The sequence below is a fragment of the Nesoenas mayeri genome (assembly GCF_963082525.1).
Source record: "Nesoenas mayeri genome assembly, chromosome: 15".
In the NCBI taxonomy this organism is placed as follows: domain Eukaryota; kingdom Metazoa; phylum Chordata; class Aves; order Columbiformes; family Columbidae; genus Nesoenas; species Nesoenas mayeri.
The window spans coordinates 12,935,364-12,956,097 of NC_137559.1; the positions used below are offsets into that span (position 1 = coordinate 12,935,364).

The following is a 20,734-nucleotide window of genomic DNA, read 5'->3' on the forward strand; positions in this document are numbered from 1 at the left end:
GCTACTGGTTCTATAGAATGCAGAATAACACCCTCCCTTGCAGGCCATAAATGATCTGTGCCAAGCCACCGTATCATCTCTTTTCTCCCTCCTCCTCCTTTCTTGCCTGCTTAGATCCCTTCATTCCACTGGTGCCCAGTCTCTTTTCTTTCAGATATGATCTAATTTTCTATTATTTCAACTACTTCTGCTTGTGAACATTGTCCTACCTATGTTCTTAGACCCTTACAGCTAGAACAAAATAGCATCATAGTACAGAAATTGTTGGAAAAGAAATAAAAAGTAGAAAGCATCACCATGCTCCTGTGCTTGACCATACTTGTATAGCACCTTCCATGTGAGGAACAACTAAAGCAGGACTAACCATTCTGGATAAGAGAGATTTAGAAGAGAATGTAACAGAGGGGCATAAATCTCTTGAGTGGCTTGAAGAAGGGAATAGGGAATAATTGCTTAGTCTCTCCAAAGGTAAAAACTAAGGGACATTAAATGAACCTGGAGACAGAAACAGGTTCTTTGTGCTGTGCAAGTTAAGCTTGGAAACTTAGCAAAGAGCATTGTAAGTTGTAGAAGCACGCATGTGTTCAAAAAGCTTGTGGATGACTTAACACAATAAAAATCCATGGCAGGATATTAAACACAAAGGTTAAGTCAAAAAGTCTTCGTAAGACAAATTTCTAAGGGCTGGGTGAGTGTTTCAGAGAAACACCACTACATGTTTGCTCTATTCTGACATTCTGCCCAGGCACCCACTACTGGCCACAGTCAGAGCTGGGTCAAGTGCACCAGTTACAGGCCTGACCTGCTAGTTGACATCTGAAGAACGACCAAATTAACGGGAAAGACAGATGACCATGGATAATTTTGACAAGAAAGTAAGACACTTCTGGAGGAGCTTTTGAAAAGCTCTGTTGTCAGTGCAGTAAACCACTGTTTCATCCACTGAGGAAAATACGGAAAAATCTTTGGTTTGGATTGACAGGGAGCACAACTACTCGTTGCAATAATAACTGTATGGTAAAAATCACTGACAGAAACATAAAGCTTCAGGAATGCCTAATTAAAAAACCCCTCTAACTGCTGTCCAAGTAAGTAAAGAAAATATATATATATATATACAATCCAGTATAGCCTTTCTTGTAGTCTTATTAATCAGGGAAACTGAAATTTGGAAGACCTTTTGGACTTAAAAAAATTGCATAAATTATTGAGCTAGTGGAAAAAAAATCTTCAAGATAGACAGATAGTTGTATTAATCTGCAGAGCTTCACTGCATCATGGAAATTAGCATCTCCTGCTTTCATTTCATCTTTCAGAAAGACATATTCATAGAGAGTTCTGAACACAGAGGCTCCTACCTGTTGATCCTCTGTTCTTAACCCTGCTTGCGTAAAAGGTCTTTCATCTCCTTCTCTGTCAGCAGTTGTTGGTCTCTTGAGCTCTTCTTCGTATCTCAAGGAGCTGGTATTTTCCATTTCTCCATCGTATGTCTCATCATAGCAATATATAGCTTCAAGAATATCATCATCGGTAGTGAACAATATAGTATCCCCAAAGTGCTCGGGAGCTGAAGGCAACATACAGAATTAAATGGAGAAACCATATAAAAGAATATAGAGTGTGATAAAAACTATGTTTGGTCCTTCTTTACATTTAATTTGAAGTAGTGTTTAAAGAGAATATTTGGCAAATTGATACTGACTACTGATACAAATAGTACATTCATTCTCAAACTTACACTGCACAGCAGAAAAACCTAAAGAATTCAGTTCAAACTCAGTTTCAAGTGCATATAAAATATAATGGGAACAAAGCTTCCCCATTACCTTTTCCAAAAGACCCTATCTGTGAAAACAAGAAAAATTTGCAACTTCTAAATGTCTAGTGATTATCTGATGTTATTGAAATATGGTATTGTTGGTAAGACACCATTAAGAGTACAGATTAGCTCTACATGCTACTAAAATTCACAATATCATTGAAGAATGCATTAGTGGGGTTTTCATTACATTTTGAAATGAAAACAACTAAATACAATACAAAGTGCCAGCTTGCTTTGAAGTGGAAAGCTACACCAACCGAGCTAAATGTATTTGTTTGTATTGTACTGCTGTTTCCACAACGAAAACAAGAAATGACAGCATACCTCCAGACAAGGTTCCTGATGCTTTCGCAATTTCTCCTTTAAAGATGCATTGTTCATCTAACACCATTATAATGTCTTTCACACCTCTGAAAGAGTGTATGCGAGATTTATTATAATTCCAAATCCTAATCATAGCTACTTGACAGGAATTCACAAAGTCAATAAAGATAAAGTGAGGTTTTCCAGGGGTAAATGGTGCTAGCCAGAGATGCATATCGTCCTGCGTCCGATTTACCCCGTCAATTAGGTTGGTTATTATTCTGGGATCATTGCCATAAGCTGGTAAAATATTGATATCAGGTGGGTCAGCTGTTATTTTTGAAATCTGAACAGGCTCTCCTTTAGAACTGAAAACTTCAATTCCATTAAGACCAACATAATGCCTGTCTCCCCATGTTGTTCGAATGTCTATCACTAAGTGCTGCCCATAAGGTAAAACAGGAATTTCAAAATCACTTCCATCTGGTGCCTCCACAGCATTTTCTTCTTCTTGCCTTTTTGGTAGCATTTGCAGTCCCTCTTTTCTCATTTGCTGATATTCTCCAGGTCGTCTGATTTTCTGTTGATGGAGAAACTCATCAAAGATATCCCCTTGAAAATCCATGTTAGAGATTCGGCCACGATGGGAATAATTAAACTTCACCAAGGAGTTCCAGGACTCTTGCAGAGTGTGTTCTTGCTTGTTGTGCCACTTTGCTCTAGAGGTTGCTACGTCCGTGAGAGAAAAGTCTTGATCTGAAAATAACATTACATATGCGTTTAATGCATAAACAGGACTGGGTGCAAACCACTACAACACAGACTTTTTGGAATTATGCTGGTCATATCCGCATTCCCTTGCTGTGAAATTCTGTTATGCTAGCACTTTTATATTGCCTCCACATTATGAAGGCTACATGTCCCAATTTCCCTTCCCCATTTAGACATAATGAAAACAATTACTTCGAAATACTGAAGAGCAGGGCAGGTGCCAAGATACAAAAATGCAACAAATTTTAGACTGCGAATTCTTGACTCAACACTTACGACAATTGGGATTTTGCCCAGTGATACTTATTGTGTGGCTGTCACAATAGTTTAAATCACGTGCCGGCATTTCTGCAGAAGATCTTTCATACAGTTGGGAATGGCTGAAGGGGTGAACTTTCTAAAGCATTACAGAGAAAAGCTAGTGCTGTTAAAAACACCCATGGCTATATAAAGAGGTGAAAAAAAAAAAGAAGTAGGTTCAGCATACAGGGAGGGTGAGGTGAGTGTTGCATTCTACACAGGTAGTGTCCAAATAGTCTTCTCACTTTTCAGCAAGTGTGAGATGTAGAAGGGGGATAATGACCAAGTGTCTAAAGGGAACGCAATGGGGGCAACGCATGAGAGGGGCACAGTGGGGGCACAGCATGCTCTCCTTGTGACTGCACTGGGGAGCTGCTTCATTTCCATCTCAGAACAATTAAGAGCAGCTAATAACAAAGATTTTCAATAAAGCTGTCACTTATGTATTTTCTTCAAATAAATGAAGAAAAGCAAGTGGAGTACTAAACAATTACAGGCCCATGGGCTGGATTTTACTTGTGTACAATGTCCTTGAGCAGATACTAAAACAAGTGGTTATCAAGAATAAATGCCATTTGCAGTAAAATGCAAAATAATGTTTTCCCAAAAGACTGCTCAAGACTAACTTTTAACTTCGTTTTCGGAAGCACTGGGAAAAAGGCAATGTTCCTAATCTATCTATGGCCAATAATCATTTAAACTGGGGACAAATGAGATAAAAATAAGAATTTTAAAGTACATGGAAAACTACCTAAATGGGGTTTTCTTCCAGAATGAAAGGCTGGAGACCAACCTGGCCATTCCTTCTTAGCCCATGAGGCAAATACAGATAGGAAGCAAAGGTCCATATTTCAGAGAACATCAGTCTTTTCTAAGCCAGTTTCTTGCTCAAATCATTGTTACATGGATACTCACGGGGTGGGTGATCCCAGATAGTACTTCCCAGAGCCTCATAATTTACCTTAAGAAGATACCGTATGTATTTTTACCACTTTGAAATGGCAAAGCTTTAAAAATCCAGGATTAGCATGTACAGAAGAGTAGCTGATATCCATTAGCTTTCCTTGTTTCGGAGATGTTTCTGTTTTCTTTTTCTTTTCCTTTACTTTTTTAATGTTAAATACTCCAAGCAGTACAGAAATTACAACTCTGAAGCCCTTTTACAGCAGTTTAGTAGCAGTGATTTTCAACGAGAGCTTAACAGGTTTATTGGTTACATTAAAGAATGACAACAGGAGAAGCAGAGCTCTGAAAGGAAAGCCAAGAAGAGCTCGTAAGCAGAGGTGACTGGCTGAAGGCTTAGGGGGTTTGGCATTACTTTTAGAATCTAAAATTTGTTATTTTTATTGGAGCCAGGTGAACAATAAACTCTGCTGGTAGATAAAGAGTATCCCAACTGCAGATGTTCCAGATGCATCCCCATCCTTCTGCATACCTGAGATGACTCTGATGGATGTTATGCCAGAGGCCAGCAATAATGACACCTCAAATGCACATCTCCCTGGGGGTTTAGGAGACATCTTGAATTACCAAGTCCCTTGTCCTGCTTCTGATGGCAAAATACACCATAAAATTCCTCTCAGAACTTCAGCAAACTAGGTTTTGGGGCAACACTAGCTTGAAGAAAACACCTTTCTTCTCCCTCTGTTGCATTAATCTCATTTTTACTCCCTGCAGTTATAAATAGCAACCATATTTCCATGCCGCAATCACACACTTCATTTCCCAAATCATTCTAAAAGCTCTCTTCTGTATCTGTTCCACTTTGTAATCAGCTTTCCTGAAAACGGGTGATCAGAACTGCAGTTTTCCAACTGACGTCTCACGAGTGCCTGTGCTGAGATATTAACATCTCCTAACGAACAGAAAAGCCTCTGCCGATACATCCTCAGAGCGCATTGCTCTAATCACGCCTGCGTCACACCAGCATTTCATAGGCAATCTGTGATCAACTACTCAACCGAGATCCTTCTCTTCCTCGGTCATTTGCAATTGATGATTACTCAGCTTACAATTTAATTTTTTGTTATTAGTCCCCAAATGACCTTGCAAGCCGTACTACTGAATTGCATTTCATTGTTATTACTCCAGTCCTCAAGTTCATCTTTCTGTGCCGTTCTTCAATCTTCTTACCTCATAATACCCCAAATTATATGTTATTTGCAAATTTTATCAGCATACTTCCATCATTTCCTTTGCACATTAAATCAGTGATCAAAGAAAAATTGTATGTTTTTATAGCAACATTAACTCGAGCCAAGTATGTATGTACATGCTATTTCTAATTTCTTTTGTTCTTGTTATTCTTCATTTAATGACCAAAGACGTGCTGTGACATTGCACATGAGCTAGTGCAGCCTCCCCTTTGTCACATACCACCACTGGGAAACTGCAGTTCCCTGAGCCCCGCGCCAATTAAAATTCACTACTCTTAGGGAAACACTTAAAACTGTTTCCCTGTTGTTAATGCTCACTCAGCTCCACTTTGAAGCTGGTTTTACCCTGCACAGCACAGTACAGACAGAACAAAACCTGGTAGATGGCACCTAGTTTTCCCAAGGACAAACACGTATTGGGAATTTTACATAACAAAACCTGCTCTGCGCAAAATTAGAGGACATTGTTATTAGAATCATAATAACCCTCACCTTATAGTACACATTTCAGGCTCCTAAATTGTTACCGTTTCTATGACTGAACAGAAATTATTGAGAGGGGATTTATTTACAGTTTTCATGATGTTGACAAGTTTTTAGTCTAACAGAGACACTGTAAAATGTGTGAAACAGCAAACAGGCTGTGGTGAGTGGGTGTGTGAAGAGGAGATGGCACTTATTCCAGCTACTTCCGTACTTTTTTCTTCTTTGAGGTATAATTTCTGATATACTTACAAAATTGTTGTTTTCTCCACAGAGAGGAAGAGAAGAAAAAATTCAGACATTCTGTTTAGAAAGACTCATTTTCCTCACCTTTGCCTGAAAAAGTCATGCAGTACCTGCTGTGAAATTCGAACTGGCATTCCTGTGTTTGGGCATCCTTCCTGTCCTTTAGGACCATAAATTTAATGCAAACACTCAAATACAACATACAGCAAGGTACGCTTTCATGTAAATCCTTATGATGGTTAATTACGATAAATCACCTAAAAAATTCTATTTGTATTTTTGTAACCTCTTTTTCCAACTCTCTGGGTCTTGCTGTCATCGTTCAGCCAGACTCTCTTCATTTCAGACAAGTTACTGAATGCTAAAGAATTACAGAATGCCAAGGAAAAGGCAGGAAGGGTCCAAAAAAAGTCAGTTACACATGGCTTGAAACTGAAAAGGGGAGATTAAATATAACCCATGTTATTTAGACTTGTTAAGCACAAAAACATTACCCCATGCCCAGAAAATATCTTAGCCATAGGTTGCTGGCGGCTGGGAGAGAGCAGGCACTTCAGAACTTGACTAATTCTCAAACTCTTCCCAAGGGACACACTGTTGGCTGCTGCCAGAGTAAACACAACTACACAAATCTGGGTCCCCCACCTCCAACAGGATCCAGGCAAACTGAAAAAGCTTTGGAGAAAGATGGAAAGGATGATCAAAAGCATGGACCAGGTAACAGCTAAATTCAGTAGAAAACTCCTCATAAATGAGCAGAGGTGTCTGAGGGAGAGGTTTGAAAGAGGTATGTGATGTCACGAGCAGAGTAGAGACAATAAGGGCAGCTTTCCATTCACTCTGGATAAATACATTCAACATACATTCTCACTGAGATTGACACAAGCCTGCTACACAAATAAATCCTGTAAATCTACTCACTACCTTGAGGTCACACTCTTTATATTTTTGCAGATTTTCATAGATATTTGCAAACATTTGCCGTCTGCAGGACTGTCAATTATTATAATACAATTTACTGAAATTTAGTCTTTGATCTTCTCCAAATAAATTAAAAAATACCAACTCAGAATGCAAATTTTTCAGAAAAGAAAGAGCATTTCACAACAGGTGTAGAAGAAGGAGAGAGACTCTGAGCATTGCTATAGCATGAATGAGAAAAAATGAACACTGCAAACAGTACAAATAAAATCCTACTGCTTACACCTCAGAAATCTCAGGACATCCCTTGCAACCTAAATGATTCTGTGTTTCTGCAAAATCGAGAACATGTCAGCACTTGCACTAAGGTTCTATTGTGAGCTTGTACCTTTGAGAGCGGAATCATCTTCTCCAAGATTTGTAGTGTTTAATCCCTCCTTTTTTACACCTCTGACACTTCTCCTTCCACTTGTAGGGTACTGTGAACTGCAGCAATTTTTGTTAGAAATGTCCAAGCCCACACCATCATCCTTTCTGGGTGGCATTTCTGATTTCTCATCTTCCTTTGCATTCCTACTACTGGATCTTCCCAGCTTATTTCTCTGACATTTGACATTCTCATTAGTCAGATCTGAAAAGTTTTTCATGATTCCATCTGACTGTGTTTGAAATCTCAAGCCTAAACAATGTTCTGTAGCAAGCCAAGGAGGCTTCTGCTTACTGGAAGTAACCTGATTATTCTCTGTTACTTGGGAAGATGACTGTAACCAAGAAGGAATTGCACCTGCAGAATCAGACAACTTTCTTCCTGTTAGCTTTTCCATTTGTTCGCTCAAAGTAAGTTCATCATCAGATTGGACATGCTCCATAACTGCTTGTACTGCTGCATTCTCTTTAGCATCTTTCATACGAACTGGAGATGGTAACACTTTTCTACCATCCTCTAACTCAAACAAACTTTTCTTCGTAAAGCTGATTGAGTTCATCTTATGCTCAAGAAGATTTTCTTCTGGCAGAGATTTCCAGTTTAGTGAAGTACTGTTTGACTCCGAGCATTTTAAGTCTAAGTCTGCTTTCTTCTCTGTGACTGCAGGTGCATTTACTTCTTTCCTTTCGTTTGAAGAATATACAGAGATGTCTTGCTTGTGAGCTGTAAGGTCAATTGTAGTGCTATGGTCAGTGAGGAGATCTCCAGAGGCTTTCTCTAATTCACCATCAAATACAAGGTTCTCATCAACATACAACTTCACCTTCCTTGCTCCAACATCAAGGTCCTACAAAAATAAAGGTATGAAGATCTCAATTAAGCTGTTCAAGCATTAGATATCCTTGTTCTGGAACTCTGATATTTGAACACTTAATCAACAAACAGATTAAAATGATTCCATTCTCATATCACTAACATGCTTTGACTACTTTTTAATCAAAAGGTCAAAAAACTGACAAATACCGTGGAATATTTAAGACTTTATTTAAAAGGACTAAAAACCCTGCTAGACACTTCTATGAACCATTTTAGCTGACAACACTTAAATATTTAGAAAAGCTTGAGTAAAGAAGCCTAGATTAAGTATAATTATATTTGATCAGGTTATAAATTCCAGAGGCACATTTTGCTTCAGCATCTTTAAGATTCACCACTTCCACTACTTGTTCCACAGCAAACAAACACCCAGATCAAAGCCACTGAAGTTAAAAGGAGTTATAGAAATATAGAGTTGGAAAGGACATTAAAAAACATCATCTGGTCCATCTCTTTCCACTGAAGAAAGTAAAATAACCTATAACACTGTGAAGAAATCTGTTTTTAACATTTTCAAATAATCTGCCTCAATAGCCTATTCCAATGCTTAACTGGTCTTTTAAATAGAAGGCCTTTATCTCAGACACAACTCTCCCACTGACAACTTCATGTTCTTTTTTGTCACACTCACTAAAATCTGATTTTTTCATTCCATTGAAGTTGGAACTAATATTCTTTCTATTCTCTTTACCATTTCCATCTAACCTTTTCTCCCTCTTAACAAAAATACCGGTATCTTCAAAGAAAATATAGAAGATGAGACAAAATCCATCTCCTTTCTGCCCTCTAAATTTTGGTAACATGTCCATCATGTTGAGTCTTTAAAGAGTCTCTGTTCTTTTCTTATTTTCGTGGAAACTGAGAAGCTTTTCACGAAAGTAAGTTTCAGTTTCATCCCTCTTGCTCATCTCCTGGATGTCAGTTCACTTTGAATACTGATTTAAATTTTCCTCAGCTCCCAGCCTAAACCAGTTACTCCTTCTTCTGCAAGTACAAGTGTCTCCACTTCTTCACTCCTGCGCGCACACTTTACAGCTTACAAGTCTGTATAACCTCCATTCTACTGCTTTCCAAGTCGTGGCATGTATGGGGCAAAAAATGTAATACAGACCTATACAGAGGAGAAAACAGAAGATGCAGGGATACCAAGAAAGCTACAGTTGAGGGAGGGAAGTAGGTGTAGGAATGTGAGACATTCCTGATAGAAAAGGTTAACCTTCACTAGCTTCTCAGAAACAGCTGTAAACCCAGTTTAATTGGCCATTATGTTATGGCTGCCTGTGTTATTCCTAGAGTATCATAAAGTACTATACGTCTGTACTGATGCATTTGCCTATTAAACATGGCATTTTTTTCCCCTTGACCAAGGAGACTGCTAGAGTAATCTAATTGAGGATCAAAACACTGAAATAATTATATATATACTAAAAACTAACTACATGGCTTTGCCTGAAATCATGATGGGAAAGAGCAAGATTTTTTACCTAGGAACAGATATAAACAGCATGGAACCACAGAAATGCACACATGTATATTTTGAAAAGTACTTGCCAATTTCATGGTTTTATCTAAAATCAGCAACCTCTTAAGAACAACATGTTTTGAAATGAATCTCACTTCACCCACCAGTACTGGAGGAGGACAGGTAGACAGAGCAAATATTACAAAATCAGATGGTGGAGCTTATTTTCCCTGAAAGAGGGACAGTCAAGCCCAGAAAAAGGGCTGGTCACTCCAAAATGACTATTCCAGTCAGTGGGAAATGACATCCCATTCTCTGATGCTTTGGAGTGCCTGGGATAGGTATTGCAGGAAGCAAAAGAGGTGTCCAAAGTTTATCAAGATGAAACAGACAAAGCTACAGACATTTCTAGGCAGGCATTAGTAACAGCTGAGAGCTCAGAAGGACCATCTAGTCATGAAGAAACAGTAAAAGAGCTAATGAAAATCTCTTGCATCAGAATGCTAAGCAGACTGAGGCTCAGGAAGGAAAAATATGAACAAATCCCAGGGACTCCAAGAACAAATATATGCAGACATAAGACTAAGAACTGCTCTTTTTCATTCCCTCCCACCACCCTTCTGAGCTCCCAGTTGCTTAGTGATCAGATGTGGTGGGAAAGACTGACACAAGGGTGAGGCTCTCCTAATACCCTGCTCAACATTCCTTGAGCACAAGCAGCCTGGAGAAATCACTTCCTCATGAGTAATCCCATCAAGACGCCACCCTGTAAACAATCACTCAATACTTCATCCAAGGCCGTTATTTTTTTCCTCACAGATGAGTAAGTAGAATGGCACAATGTCTCAAAACAAGCAAGTAGGTATGATCAACACCAGAGAGGAAAAAATGAAAGATTTGGTGAAAACAGTTCTAAGGTTTCTCTTGATGTTCCTTCCCAGCTTGTACCTTCAGCCCCACAGGGTGCCTGCTGGGATAGTGCTTCCCAAGGAAGCAGCAGGAATGGTATTTCTGGCCATTCCACTGATATTTGTGCATGAAGGATAAAGCTTAAAACCAGAAGCACTTTTCTGCAAATTATACTTGGACAGAGGACTTGAATTTGCCGCTGCCTGACTTCTCACTGAAGAGTGGAGAAGAAAGAGCAATAGAAAAAGTGAACTAGAAGAAAAAAAGTTCTTTTATATACCTAACTCCGCTGGAGCAAAGTTGCTGCATCCTTACAGACAATGCACCCCAGTGCTGAAAATATCTCCACAGCTCAAGAGAACAGGCATTAACATACTCACAGGAGCAACACGCATATGGGCACAATCGCTTGCAGGAGAAAATGATCCAACTGGAGGGCAACTAAGACCTTCATGCTGTTAAGTACTAATTCCATTCACAGATTTGTGAAGACACACAACAGACATTATATTGGATCTTACAAAAAGCATTTTAATGGCATCAAGTAACGATGTAATGTCAAGGTTGTAGAAAGTGATTACTAAAAGTCTGAATATTTCAGATAAACTTGAAAAGAGCTGGCTGCCTTTACTTACACTTGATCTCTCTTAGCAGACTAACAATGATGTCCTTTTCCACAAACCTCATCTGAAGTAAATAAATGCAAGATGAAGCATTCCCCGAGACCTTCCTTGTAATACAATGAATCAAGGAATCTGTGGCAATGATGTAATCTGACTTTTACAGCTTCCTTCAGACATATTTTTACTACCTCCAGACTCAAGTTCTAAAACTTGAACATACAAAAGTACTGACCTGAATTAATTTTTTGCCTGTTGCTTGAAAAAGCACTTGGGCAACTCTCACTTATGTGTATTTCCTGCATTATAGTCAATAGCTTTGGTAACAAATCATACTGTTAGCTCCAAAAACAGCAGTCCCTTTTGCACTCTCTAATGATGATGGAACATTCTGTAGCCCACATTTTAATAGCAGAAGCTATTAAAATTCCAGAAAATAGATATAAATCATGTTACAGTAAATTTGTTTAAGCTGTCCCTTCCATGGCCATTTCCATGTATATAAATTACCATATGTGCTTATATAAGAACATGGATGACAGCAAAAACAGAGGGAGAAAGCCTCTTATTTATAATCCAGGACAGCAAATCCTCTTTGATCCTGTACCTGGGATTTTTTTCTTAACATTGCAGTGTACAAACAAGAATAATTTCCATGGTGACATTCAAACACACAAACAAGAGACCATCTGCCATGAGATGTCTCTCTTGTAACACTAGATTACTTGTTTTGTTATGAACACAGAGTATACGTTTTAATTAAAGTGACAAAACCAAAATCGAGCACTCAGTCTATTTATACTTAAATACATGAGAAAACACATATTTAAACACATATTTTTTTTATATTGTGGTAAAACAACTGAAAGTCCTGAATATTAAAATGCACTTACCTTTGTAACTTTATTTCTCAGCACAGTAAAGGTTTAACTGACAGAACACACAAGCTTTTTATTAGATCTTTAGAGATTTTTAATAGCTTTACAAGAAAATGGTAATCGTGCCTATGAAAACGTTAACACTTACATTGCTACCACTTACAATTAAGACAAAAGAAATTTCACAGTAGACACGTATCCCTTCTAGCTCTCTATGTTATAAGAGAAATTGGTATCTACTTCCATTTCATACTTTTGGAAAGAAGACCAAGCTGAATATCCCTAGGCAAGGTAGAGCGTACATACAGAGGAGTTGAGAAAAGGCTACTTACACAGGGAGTTGTTGTGTTGTAATTCCAAATCTTGATCTTGGATATACCAAAGTCACGTGACTGGGTGGGATTGCGGATAACAAAGTAAAGTTGGATGGGCGGATGGAAAGGGCACATCCAAAGGAAGCTTTCCTTCGTGGTCTAAAAACACATACAAGTAGGCTGTCACTAATACTCTTTCCTAAAGCAGGATATTTTAAATAACTCACCACCCCACAGAAAAATAGACATTGATTAGAAAAGTAACAATTTAGTAAAATCTGCTATGTTAAGAGCAAAACCTTAACCTCATTTCCAAAGAGTAAATCCGACTCTCCTGCCGTAAGACAGCTCACAACAACCTGACAATTAGATAAAGGTCAGCTGCTCGCTGTCCCAGTACGACATCTGCACGCTCACAAGCGCAGGCAGCCTGCCATGCTTTGCAACTGCAGGGGCAGAGCAAGCCCAGTTTATTTTAACCAAATTAATCAGCTTTGCAGGCACTAGAGGGGATCACTGAGTGCAATGGACAATGTATAATCATTTTATGATATCTTGAAGTGCTTACATTTCTGTTTTGACCTCTGAAGAAGGGAATCTTATAGAAAATGATTTCACTGCCTCTACTTTAATCGGACTTTGCAGACAACTGATTTCACTTACAGATCTATTCCTTAGAGTGATATATAGGATGCTACACTTGAAATTTTCTAAGAAACTCCCAGTGTGAATTTTACAGGCAACTTACAAACAAGATATTTCAAAGTATCAAAAAATGCCTAATTCTGGACATTATTCAGAACTTCTATCTGTACATGTTCAGAAATTGAAGAAAAAGATGTGTGGCAGTTCAGAAAGAAGCAAGGAGTAAAGAGTTTCAGAATCAAAATGTTCAATATTAATATACTTGATGTTGAATGTTACCCTAAAACTGAGATGTCCCTGTTATTCTGAGATTTAAAATACCTAAATTCACATATAAGAATCAAAAAGGTTTATAGAAAGCAATTTCAATGCAACGCCTAATCCATGTCTTATTAAGCATTACATTCCATCAGGCACTACTTCCTTAATTGCGAGGATCAGATGTTCTGCCAATCTTATTCGCCCCCCAGCATATCACAGAGTACAAGGGAGGAGGCAACTTGAGCCCAGGTTAAAGGATAACAAGAGGACAAGAGAAAATAAGCATGCTTCCTTCTTAAGTTTACTTAAATTTATATCAACCATCTGGAAGAAGTTAGCAGTGAAGCGCCCACACCTTCAGATCACAAAGCTTACTTATGTTTATCAGCAGACATACTACAAAAATGGGAAATTTCCTGTCCTTAAAGTTTTGTGTTCTTGTTCTACAGATACTATGATTGTATTACAATACTTTAAAAAATGAATGTGTTTTTTCATCCAAAACAATACAGACAATACCACAGAGTTAATATGAAAGTAGGCCAAGTTAAAGCTGCTTCCTTCCAGTTGCTCAGTTAATTGTCAGGCAAATTAATCAAATTCTGCCCTAAAACAAAATTATAACTGAATACCAACATCTTGGACAGAAAAGCTGGATTTGTTACTAGTAAATAATATTTGCATTTTTGGAATTATCAGATAATTGCTATGCAAATCAGGTTCAAAACACAATCATGTTTCTAAACAAAAACCCAGTGATGGAATACTAAAGAAATATTATCATGAGAAATTTTCACATCCAGGACCAAGCTCTTACATTTAAGTTCTTATTGACCAAGCAGCACAAATCTCCTGGGTTGTCAGCATTTCGAATGTCCACATCATGAGGAGACACAAATATCTTTTCATTGCATAAATCAAAGAACTCCACCTCGCTCAGGCCCACATGTACTGGATTTCCCCAGTTAGAAAGCAATTCCATAGTCACATAAATGGCATCACGTACTTCCATATTGGTTGTCATCTGGACCAAAATGAAATATGGGATAAAGAAAAGTGACAAAACAATAATGTGGAACAAAATAAGACTGTTATGACTACAATACTGATGAGTCAGAAGCAAAAAGCTTACCAACTCAAGGCTATCTGTACAATATTCCATCATTCTGGGTTCTGCCAATTCTTCCCCACATCAACTAATAAATCTACAGCAGGGTAAGAGAACTTATCACCTTCTTAGATTCCAGTCCACTCCAAAGCCTAAGGACAAACCAGCTCTCTGTTCTTTGTTTGATTCCTTTGTCATTCTGATGAACAAAGAACAGTGATAAATTCTCTCCTCTTACCCTGCCATATGGTTTATTAGTTGATGTGGAGCAGCATTGGTGGAACATAGATCATCCAATGTACCATCAGTTATGGTGCACAAACATACAAACCTTCTCTCTCAACATGGAATCTGCTTCAGTTTTGTCATCAAACAGGACTATGTCTTTATCACAGGCAGAATGGCTCTCAGGCTCCTGATGGACATTCAGAAGTTTCTTCTGTTGTCTGAAACAAACATACACTTTTATGTGTTACTTCCTTATAACTCTTGTGCTTTTAAGAAATAGTTTTGTTGGTGTGAAGGTGCAGTGATGATAGGATGAACCCACACAGCCCACAGAAGAATCTCATGTACCCCAACCCCAACTGTTGCAGCATCCTCCCCATTAGATACAAAGAGTTTGGTTAAAAAAACAGGCTCCAGTTCTCTGCTGGTTCTGAGGTGGCCTAAGAAAGTATAATAATTCATAGTAATACAGAGACAGACAGAGGGAGATGTTGGCAGATCCCTGATTTACAGAGACTGGCCCAAGGCTGGAACCTTCTCCCTGATTTGCTACTACTTGGATGATGTCTCAGGTATCTCAAAATTATCAGACATAGTGAAAAATATCTCTCCAAAAAAGGAAAAAAGGAACTATATATATACCTGTTTCCAAAAGCACAAATTCTCTCAACAACTTTTGTGACTGCAGTCCTTGTCTGGCTTTTTTCTGGAGGTTCAACCATTGCAGAAACAACAGATGAAACAGAAAATTTTTTCTAAATAAGAAAAATATGAACATGTGTCACTCACATTGTTCTCTACATACCAATACATATCGGTCTGCATCTCTAGAATAAATAAGAGTTTGGGCCCAGCTCTGGTCTCAGCTAACCTTAGCTAATCTGTAACTCTATACTGAGTCAAAGCACATTTAACAGAATTGGTCTCAATTTGCAATGCAAGAGCTGAGCTTGGAGCTTAATCTTCTGCACGGAAGAAAAGTAATATAAAAGCATTCTCTGATGACTATTAAAAATACATATATATGTATGTATGAAATCTCATTGTATACATTTGGTAGGACTTGGAGTTTGCCAGAGCTTTGGCAGAGGTCTGTCTAGACTTTCTCCTTCTCCAGAAGAAAAGATCATAAAGAATTTTACACCCAAAAATGCTCAGTTTTATTAGAATAAAATCTGGATTTATTTTTTTAAATATACAGCTGTCAGTAGTGACTACCCAAGAGAAAACAGAGAAGTCCTACAGTTCTTACAATGCTACAGGCTCTTTGCCTGCCTGTACCCCACGTTGCAGGTATACCCTGCTCCCTTCATTTTCTTTTTCCCTGGTAGCTTCTGTCAGATACAGAATATTCAGCATGGTGAACTACTAGTCAGATCAGGAATGGCAGTCCTTCTGTTCTTAGGTCACTTCCATCTTTTTAATTTTTGAAGAGTAAGAGAACTTTAAAGTGCTTAGAAGTTAATTACTTCTTTAGTATTAAAAATTCTGCATTATTGTGCATTTAAATAGCAAAGACCAAGTTCCAGAATCCCTTAATTGTATAAGCAAAATTAAATTACTTCTGGAATATCATTTAGGTCACTTTTAAGACTAAAAATTAACACTGGGTTTTTGAAACTCTATCTCAAGTGTCAGGGTAAAATTATACCTATTTTAAGTATTATTTCATGGTATTGCATTTAAGCACTACAATACTACAATTAGTTGCCATGTTAGCAGGCAGATGTGAGAATATTCAATTTATGTGAGAATATTCAATGTGATTTGTTCTCTCAATCACAAAGTTATAAATATCTCAAAACCAAGAAGAATAAGATTGAAAAGTTGACCCAGATGGTGAAATCATATCTAAAGTACTTACCTATTGTAAAAGAACATTTTAGACTTCGCTTGTAACCAAAACTCCAGAGAAACCTAATGTTGACACAGCAATGACAGTGGATACATATTCATGATGGTATCAACTCATAACTTCAGGGAGCATCAGCTTAGGTTAAAGAAGTCAGCTGTCCTGGAAACCCTCAGAATTCAAATGAGTAACATATCTCCCTTCCTACAAAAATGAGTGTCCGGAACACCAAACCAGAACCACACTTTGAATCCATGAACACTGTCCATAATAGATAGCTTTGTAAATTCTAGTTTATGCACAAATTTCTTTATGTACTTTCTTCCTGTTAGGAGAACTGAATTATAGGTTATGCTCAAAGTTTAGCTAGCATGGTCAACACAAACTTCCTTATTCTTTACCTTAACCAGGAATCTGACCTGAATCGGAAGGGAAGAGATTCCTGTTGATTTCCTTGTTCATGAGTTTTTAAATTGCTTTTAAACATAGTTGTTGGAGGTAAGAGATGTACACGTATTGGTGCAGAAAAGCCATACTAGCAAGAGCCAGCAGTATACGCAGCAGCTCTGCTCCAAAAGCAGAGCATGTATCAACAGGGAACAGTGCCCGTGTTAGTGACTTCAGTAGGAAGGCAGGATTTATTGCTATGGAAATCACACATGATCTTGTTTAAGAAGCTTCCAGAATGAAAATGGTTCAAACAGGCCTGCAGCTGTGCATTTGCCTGTATAGACATACCACACATCTGGTCTGTCAGTTACTCAGTGATACCTGAAATCAAGAGAGAGCTCTGGGATGCTGTCCTGAGGAAACACATTAAAGAAAACCACCCTATGGAAGAATGCTACAAATTCAATTACACTTAAGAGGCATCACCATCCATTCATACACAATCTCAATGTATAAGAGACAGCAATTCATGGGGGGTTTGCTACTCATCAAACAGCCCTTTTCTGTATGTTGCCATACCTTTTGAGGGCTTGTGGAAACTGTCTGCCTTTGTAGATCTCTCTGCAAGGCTTCATTTTCAATTTGCATTGCTTTAACCACAGCTGAAACTGAGAGATCAGGATCCTTCTCACACTCATTCTTTCGAGTTGCTGAAAGCGGCCTTTCTGGTCGACTTGATGGTCCTGCCCCACCGAAAACGGAAGGAATATTCATGTTTCCAGGCATACAGGTATGGAATATTACAACAACATATTTTTGAAACATTCGATTCAGTCACTGACACAGGGCTTTGCTAGCAGTCTGTAATCAGCCCAAGGAAGGCTGAACTGCACCAATTTGTTTTTATATTAAGATGCCAGGTCACATCTACTTTAGGCAACAGTTGAAACAGTAGGATAAGAGGAGGAAAACTGACAAATGAGAAACATATTTTTTAAAGCTTTTTGTACTTGCTTTGTTCAGGTATTTAATGAAAATGCCTTGTAACAGTTAATTGAAAAGGAAGTATATATAATAGCAGCACAGCATTTTTCAATGTAACTGGAGTGTTCAGCTATTTTGGAGGAATCCTCAGAGACTTCTAGCAAAACAAGGGGAGTCAGGAGTTGCTATTTTCAAGGCAAAATAAATGACCTTATCACTTAAGTAGTCATCAAAATGCTCATACGCATCCCAGTCTTCCCAAACATCACGGAGAAACAGAAACGTCAAAGCCTATAAACAGGTTTAAAAGAAAGGAAATCAAATTTAACAACAGAGGATCTGAGATTGGACTAAAAGAGAAGCACAGTGGTCATACTCAAGGACTTTGAAAGTCAAAGGAAGAAAAGAAACCAAAGTGGTACAGACACTAAAAATCAAGTGAAAATACTGAAGAACTGACTGATGCGCAAGCGTGTTCATAATGCTGCAGTGAGGTTCGGGTGAGCTGCAGAGTAAAATGGCATTCACCAGTAACATGAAATCTACCTTGAAAAGACAGGAAGTTAAAACTGAACTGAGATTTGCGGCACTCACACTCTTTGAGCCCTATGCCATCTACACTCCTAAAAACTTTCAGCAAGTATTAGTCATCTCTGCAACAGGGACAGCATAAAGCCTTTTTTTTTTTTTAATTTTTCTGTACTATACCATCCCCCTGAAATGAAATTAATTTAAGGATTTAAAGTGATAGTTGGATAGAAACAGTTCTAATAAGCACTGTTATAACCTGAGAAAATGCTACACATATCTTTGGAAAACGGTCAAAGCAAGCATCTGCTCAGACAGATGGTGGGCGAGGGTCTCAGAAGCTACAAAGAGGATTTATTTGAAGCCAAAAACAATTAGCTTATTTTCCTCACTCTGGTTTTCTGCCAATTAAGAAACTAACATTTTGACTTCTCAAAATTGTGAGCTTTATTACTTTCTTGGGACACATCTGGATTTTGCTTTTTTGAAAAGTGTCTTAACTGTAGAGTATGGCAAATCTGAAAACTTTATCTCAGACTTCTCAAAACTTAAGTTCATCAGAGTTGTTCCATTAAGGACTGTGCTGAAATAACAAATGCAGTCACGATTTCAGCCCCTAGATTTGGGGGCTGTTTTTTGAAATGGTGTTCTCCAGTCTAGGAAGAACATTTTCCAGTACGGTATGAGATACAAGCACATCTACTCAGCACAGGGGACTGACCTGCAGTGTTCAAGGTGTAATTCAAGCACAGTCCCAAACAGCAACAGTTTTGATGTGGCGTGGGAAACTCTGCCTCTTTTGCTATAAATGCATTATGTTAAAATCTTACACCAAAGCATCAATAGCTGATTTTGAGAAGACAAACTTCTGTTAATATGATAGGGAACAAATCACCATGAGGAAATTACAAAAGACAGAGCAAGCACAAGGACTGAAAGGGAGAGGAAAATGTCTGATGCTGTGAAAGCAAAAAGAGAAGGGAGGTAGTAAAGATGTAGCAGAAGACACAATTTTAGTTAAGTCAAAACACTTGAGGTGGTAAAAACAAAATGACAACCCAACCAACCAAAAGCCAACCAACCAACACACACACAAAAAAATCAAAACAAAACAAACACCCCACACTACAAAAAAAGGACAACAGCTAAGAAAAATCACATATTGACAGATGTGCGCTGAAATTACATCTGAGCCAGAGGGGAAAAAAAACATGAAAACTCTCCTTATTGACATTACATATTCCTATTTCTTACTAGAACAAGTTCTTCCTTGTCTTTCCTGCCACAGGAACTCAGCGGAGAGCGGCCGAGTGATTTTATTTTTTACTGCAACTGGTCTGACGGGAATGTACATTTCAGCATTATCTTTTCTTTTTGCCGAGAGAACTCGTAGCGGCTTCACTTCTGCAAGATAATAAGTGAACAGAAATAATCAACTTCAAAGATCTTTAGGAGAAGCCAGCTAGGGAAAACTTACTGGATCTGAACTCCTAAAATTTCACCACTTTAATTATGCTGGCATAGTTCAAGTGATAAGCTACATCCTCCATCCCTTTCGTTGATACTGTTCTATTGATGGAAATGTTCTGTTGATGCATGGCTTGCACATACTTAATGAAACAAAGTAAAATATATCATTATAAGGTACAAATATATCTCATCTGTACTAGATATTTACCTGCATTACTGTCAAGAAAAGCAAAAATAAAAAATAAGTCCTCAGTCACTTAATAACATAGTTATACCAAAATAAATTCTTAAAATACAGATTAAAATGTTGTCTTATTTAGAAGTTTCAAAGGGAGTGAGGGTTGCCTACTGTAGTTCATATGAGTACTTCTTCATACTTCTTCAGTTTTTTATTTGAGAATTATTAATGCCTCCATTGTTTGCATCACACCTTTGAAACTTCTCCGTGGAAAAACATAATCATGTTCTCTCCCAACAATCTTGTTCTCAGTGCTGCTCCAGCCCTTGTTCCCATCTCTTCTTCTACCACCTCTCCCCATTCGCACTCCAGTCACCTCTGTGATAATGCGAGGAACACTCCTTTACTCAATTTGTTCAAAGATTGTTCCTCTTCAGTTAAGCAATTAACTGTGGGTAAGGCAAAGAAAAGCAAAAAAACCACAACCCCAACTACCAAGAAACCAAATGAATGTACCTGAAATGAGTGGGGAGGGAATTTTGAGAAATACTGAAGGTAGGTCCAGGTCTTGTTTCTGCCTGAATTCTCTACCTTTAACAAGT

General features: G+C 38.1%; 1 protein-coding gene across 1 annotated transcript in view; it reads right to left on the bottom strand.

The window, feature by feature from the left end:
* KATNIP (katanin interacting protein) overlaps nucleotides 1-20,734 on the bottom strand; it is a gene marked incomplete at its 5' end in the record, with an annotated part of 53,465 nt that overhangs the window by 21,981 nt on the left and 10,750 nt on the right. The window contains 9 exons of the mRNA XM_080354164.1: nucleotides 1,359-1,567; nucleotides 2,147-2,881; nucleotides 7,391-8,276; nucleotides 12,507-12,647; nucleotides 14,212-14,418; nucleotides 14,834-14,948; nucleotides 15,373-15,485; nucleotides 17,552-17,715; nucleotides 19,739-19,888. Coding sequence (XP_080210290.1) covers nucleotides 1,359-1,567; nucleotides 2,147-2,881; nucleotides 7,391-8,276; nucleotides 12,507-12,647; nucleotides 14,212-14,418; nucleotides 14,834-14,948; nucleotides 15,373-15,485; nucleotides 17,552-17,715; nucleotides 19,739-19,888 — 2,720 coding nt within the window. The remainder of the gene's footprint in view (nucleotides 1-1,358; nucleotides 1,568-2,146; nucleotides 2,882-7,390; nucleotides 8,277-12,506; nucleotides 12,648-14,211; nucleotides 14,419-14,833; nucleotides 14,949-15,372; nucleotides 15,486-17,551; nucleotides 17,716-19,738; nucleotides 19,889-20,734) is intronic.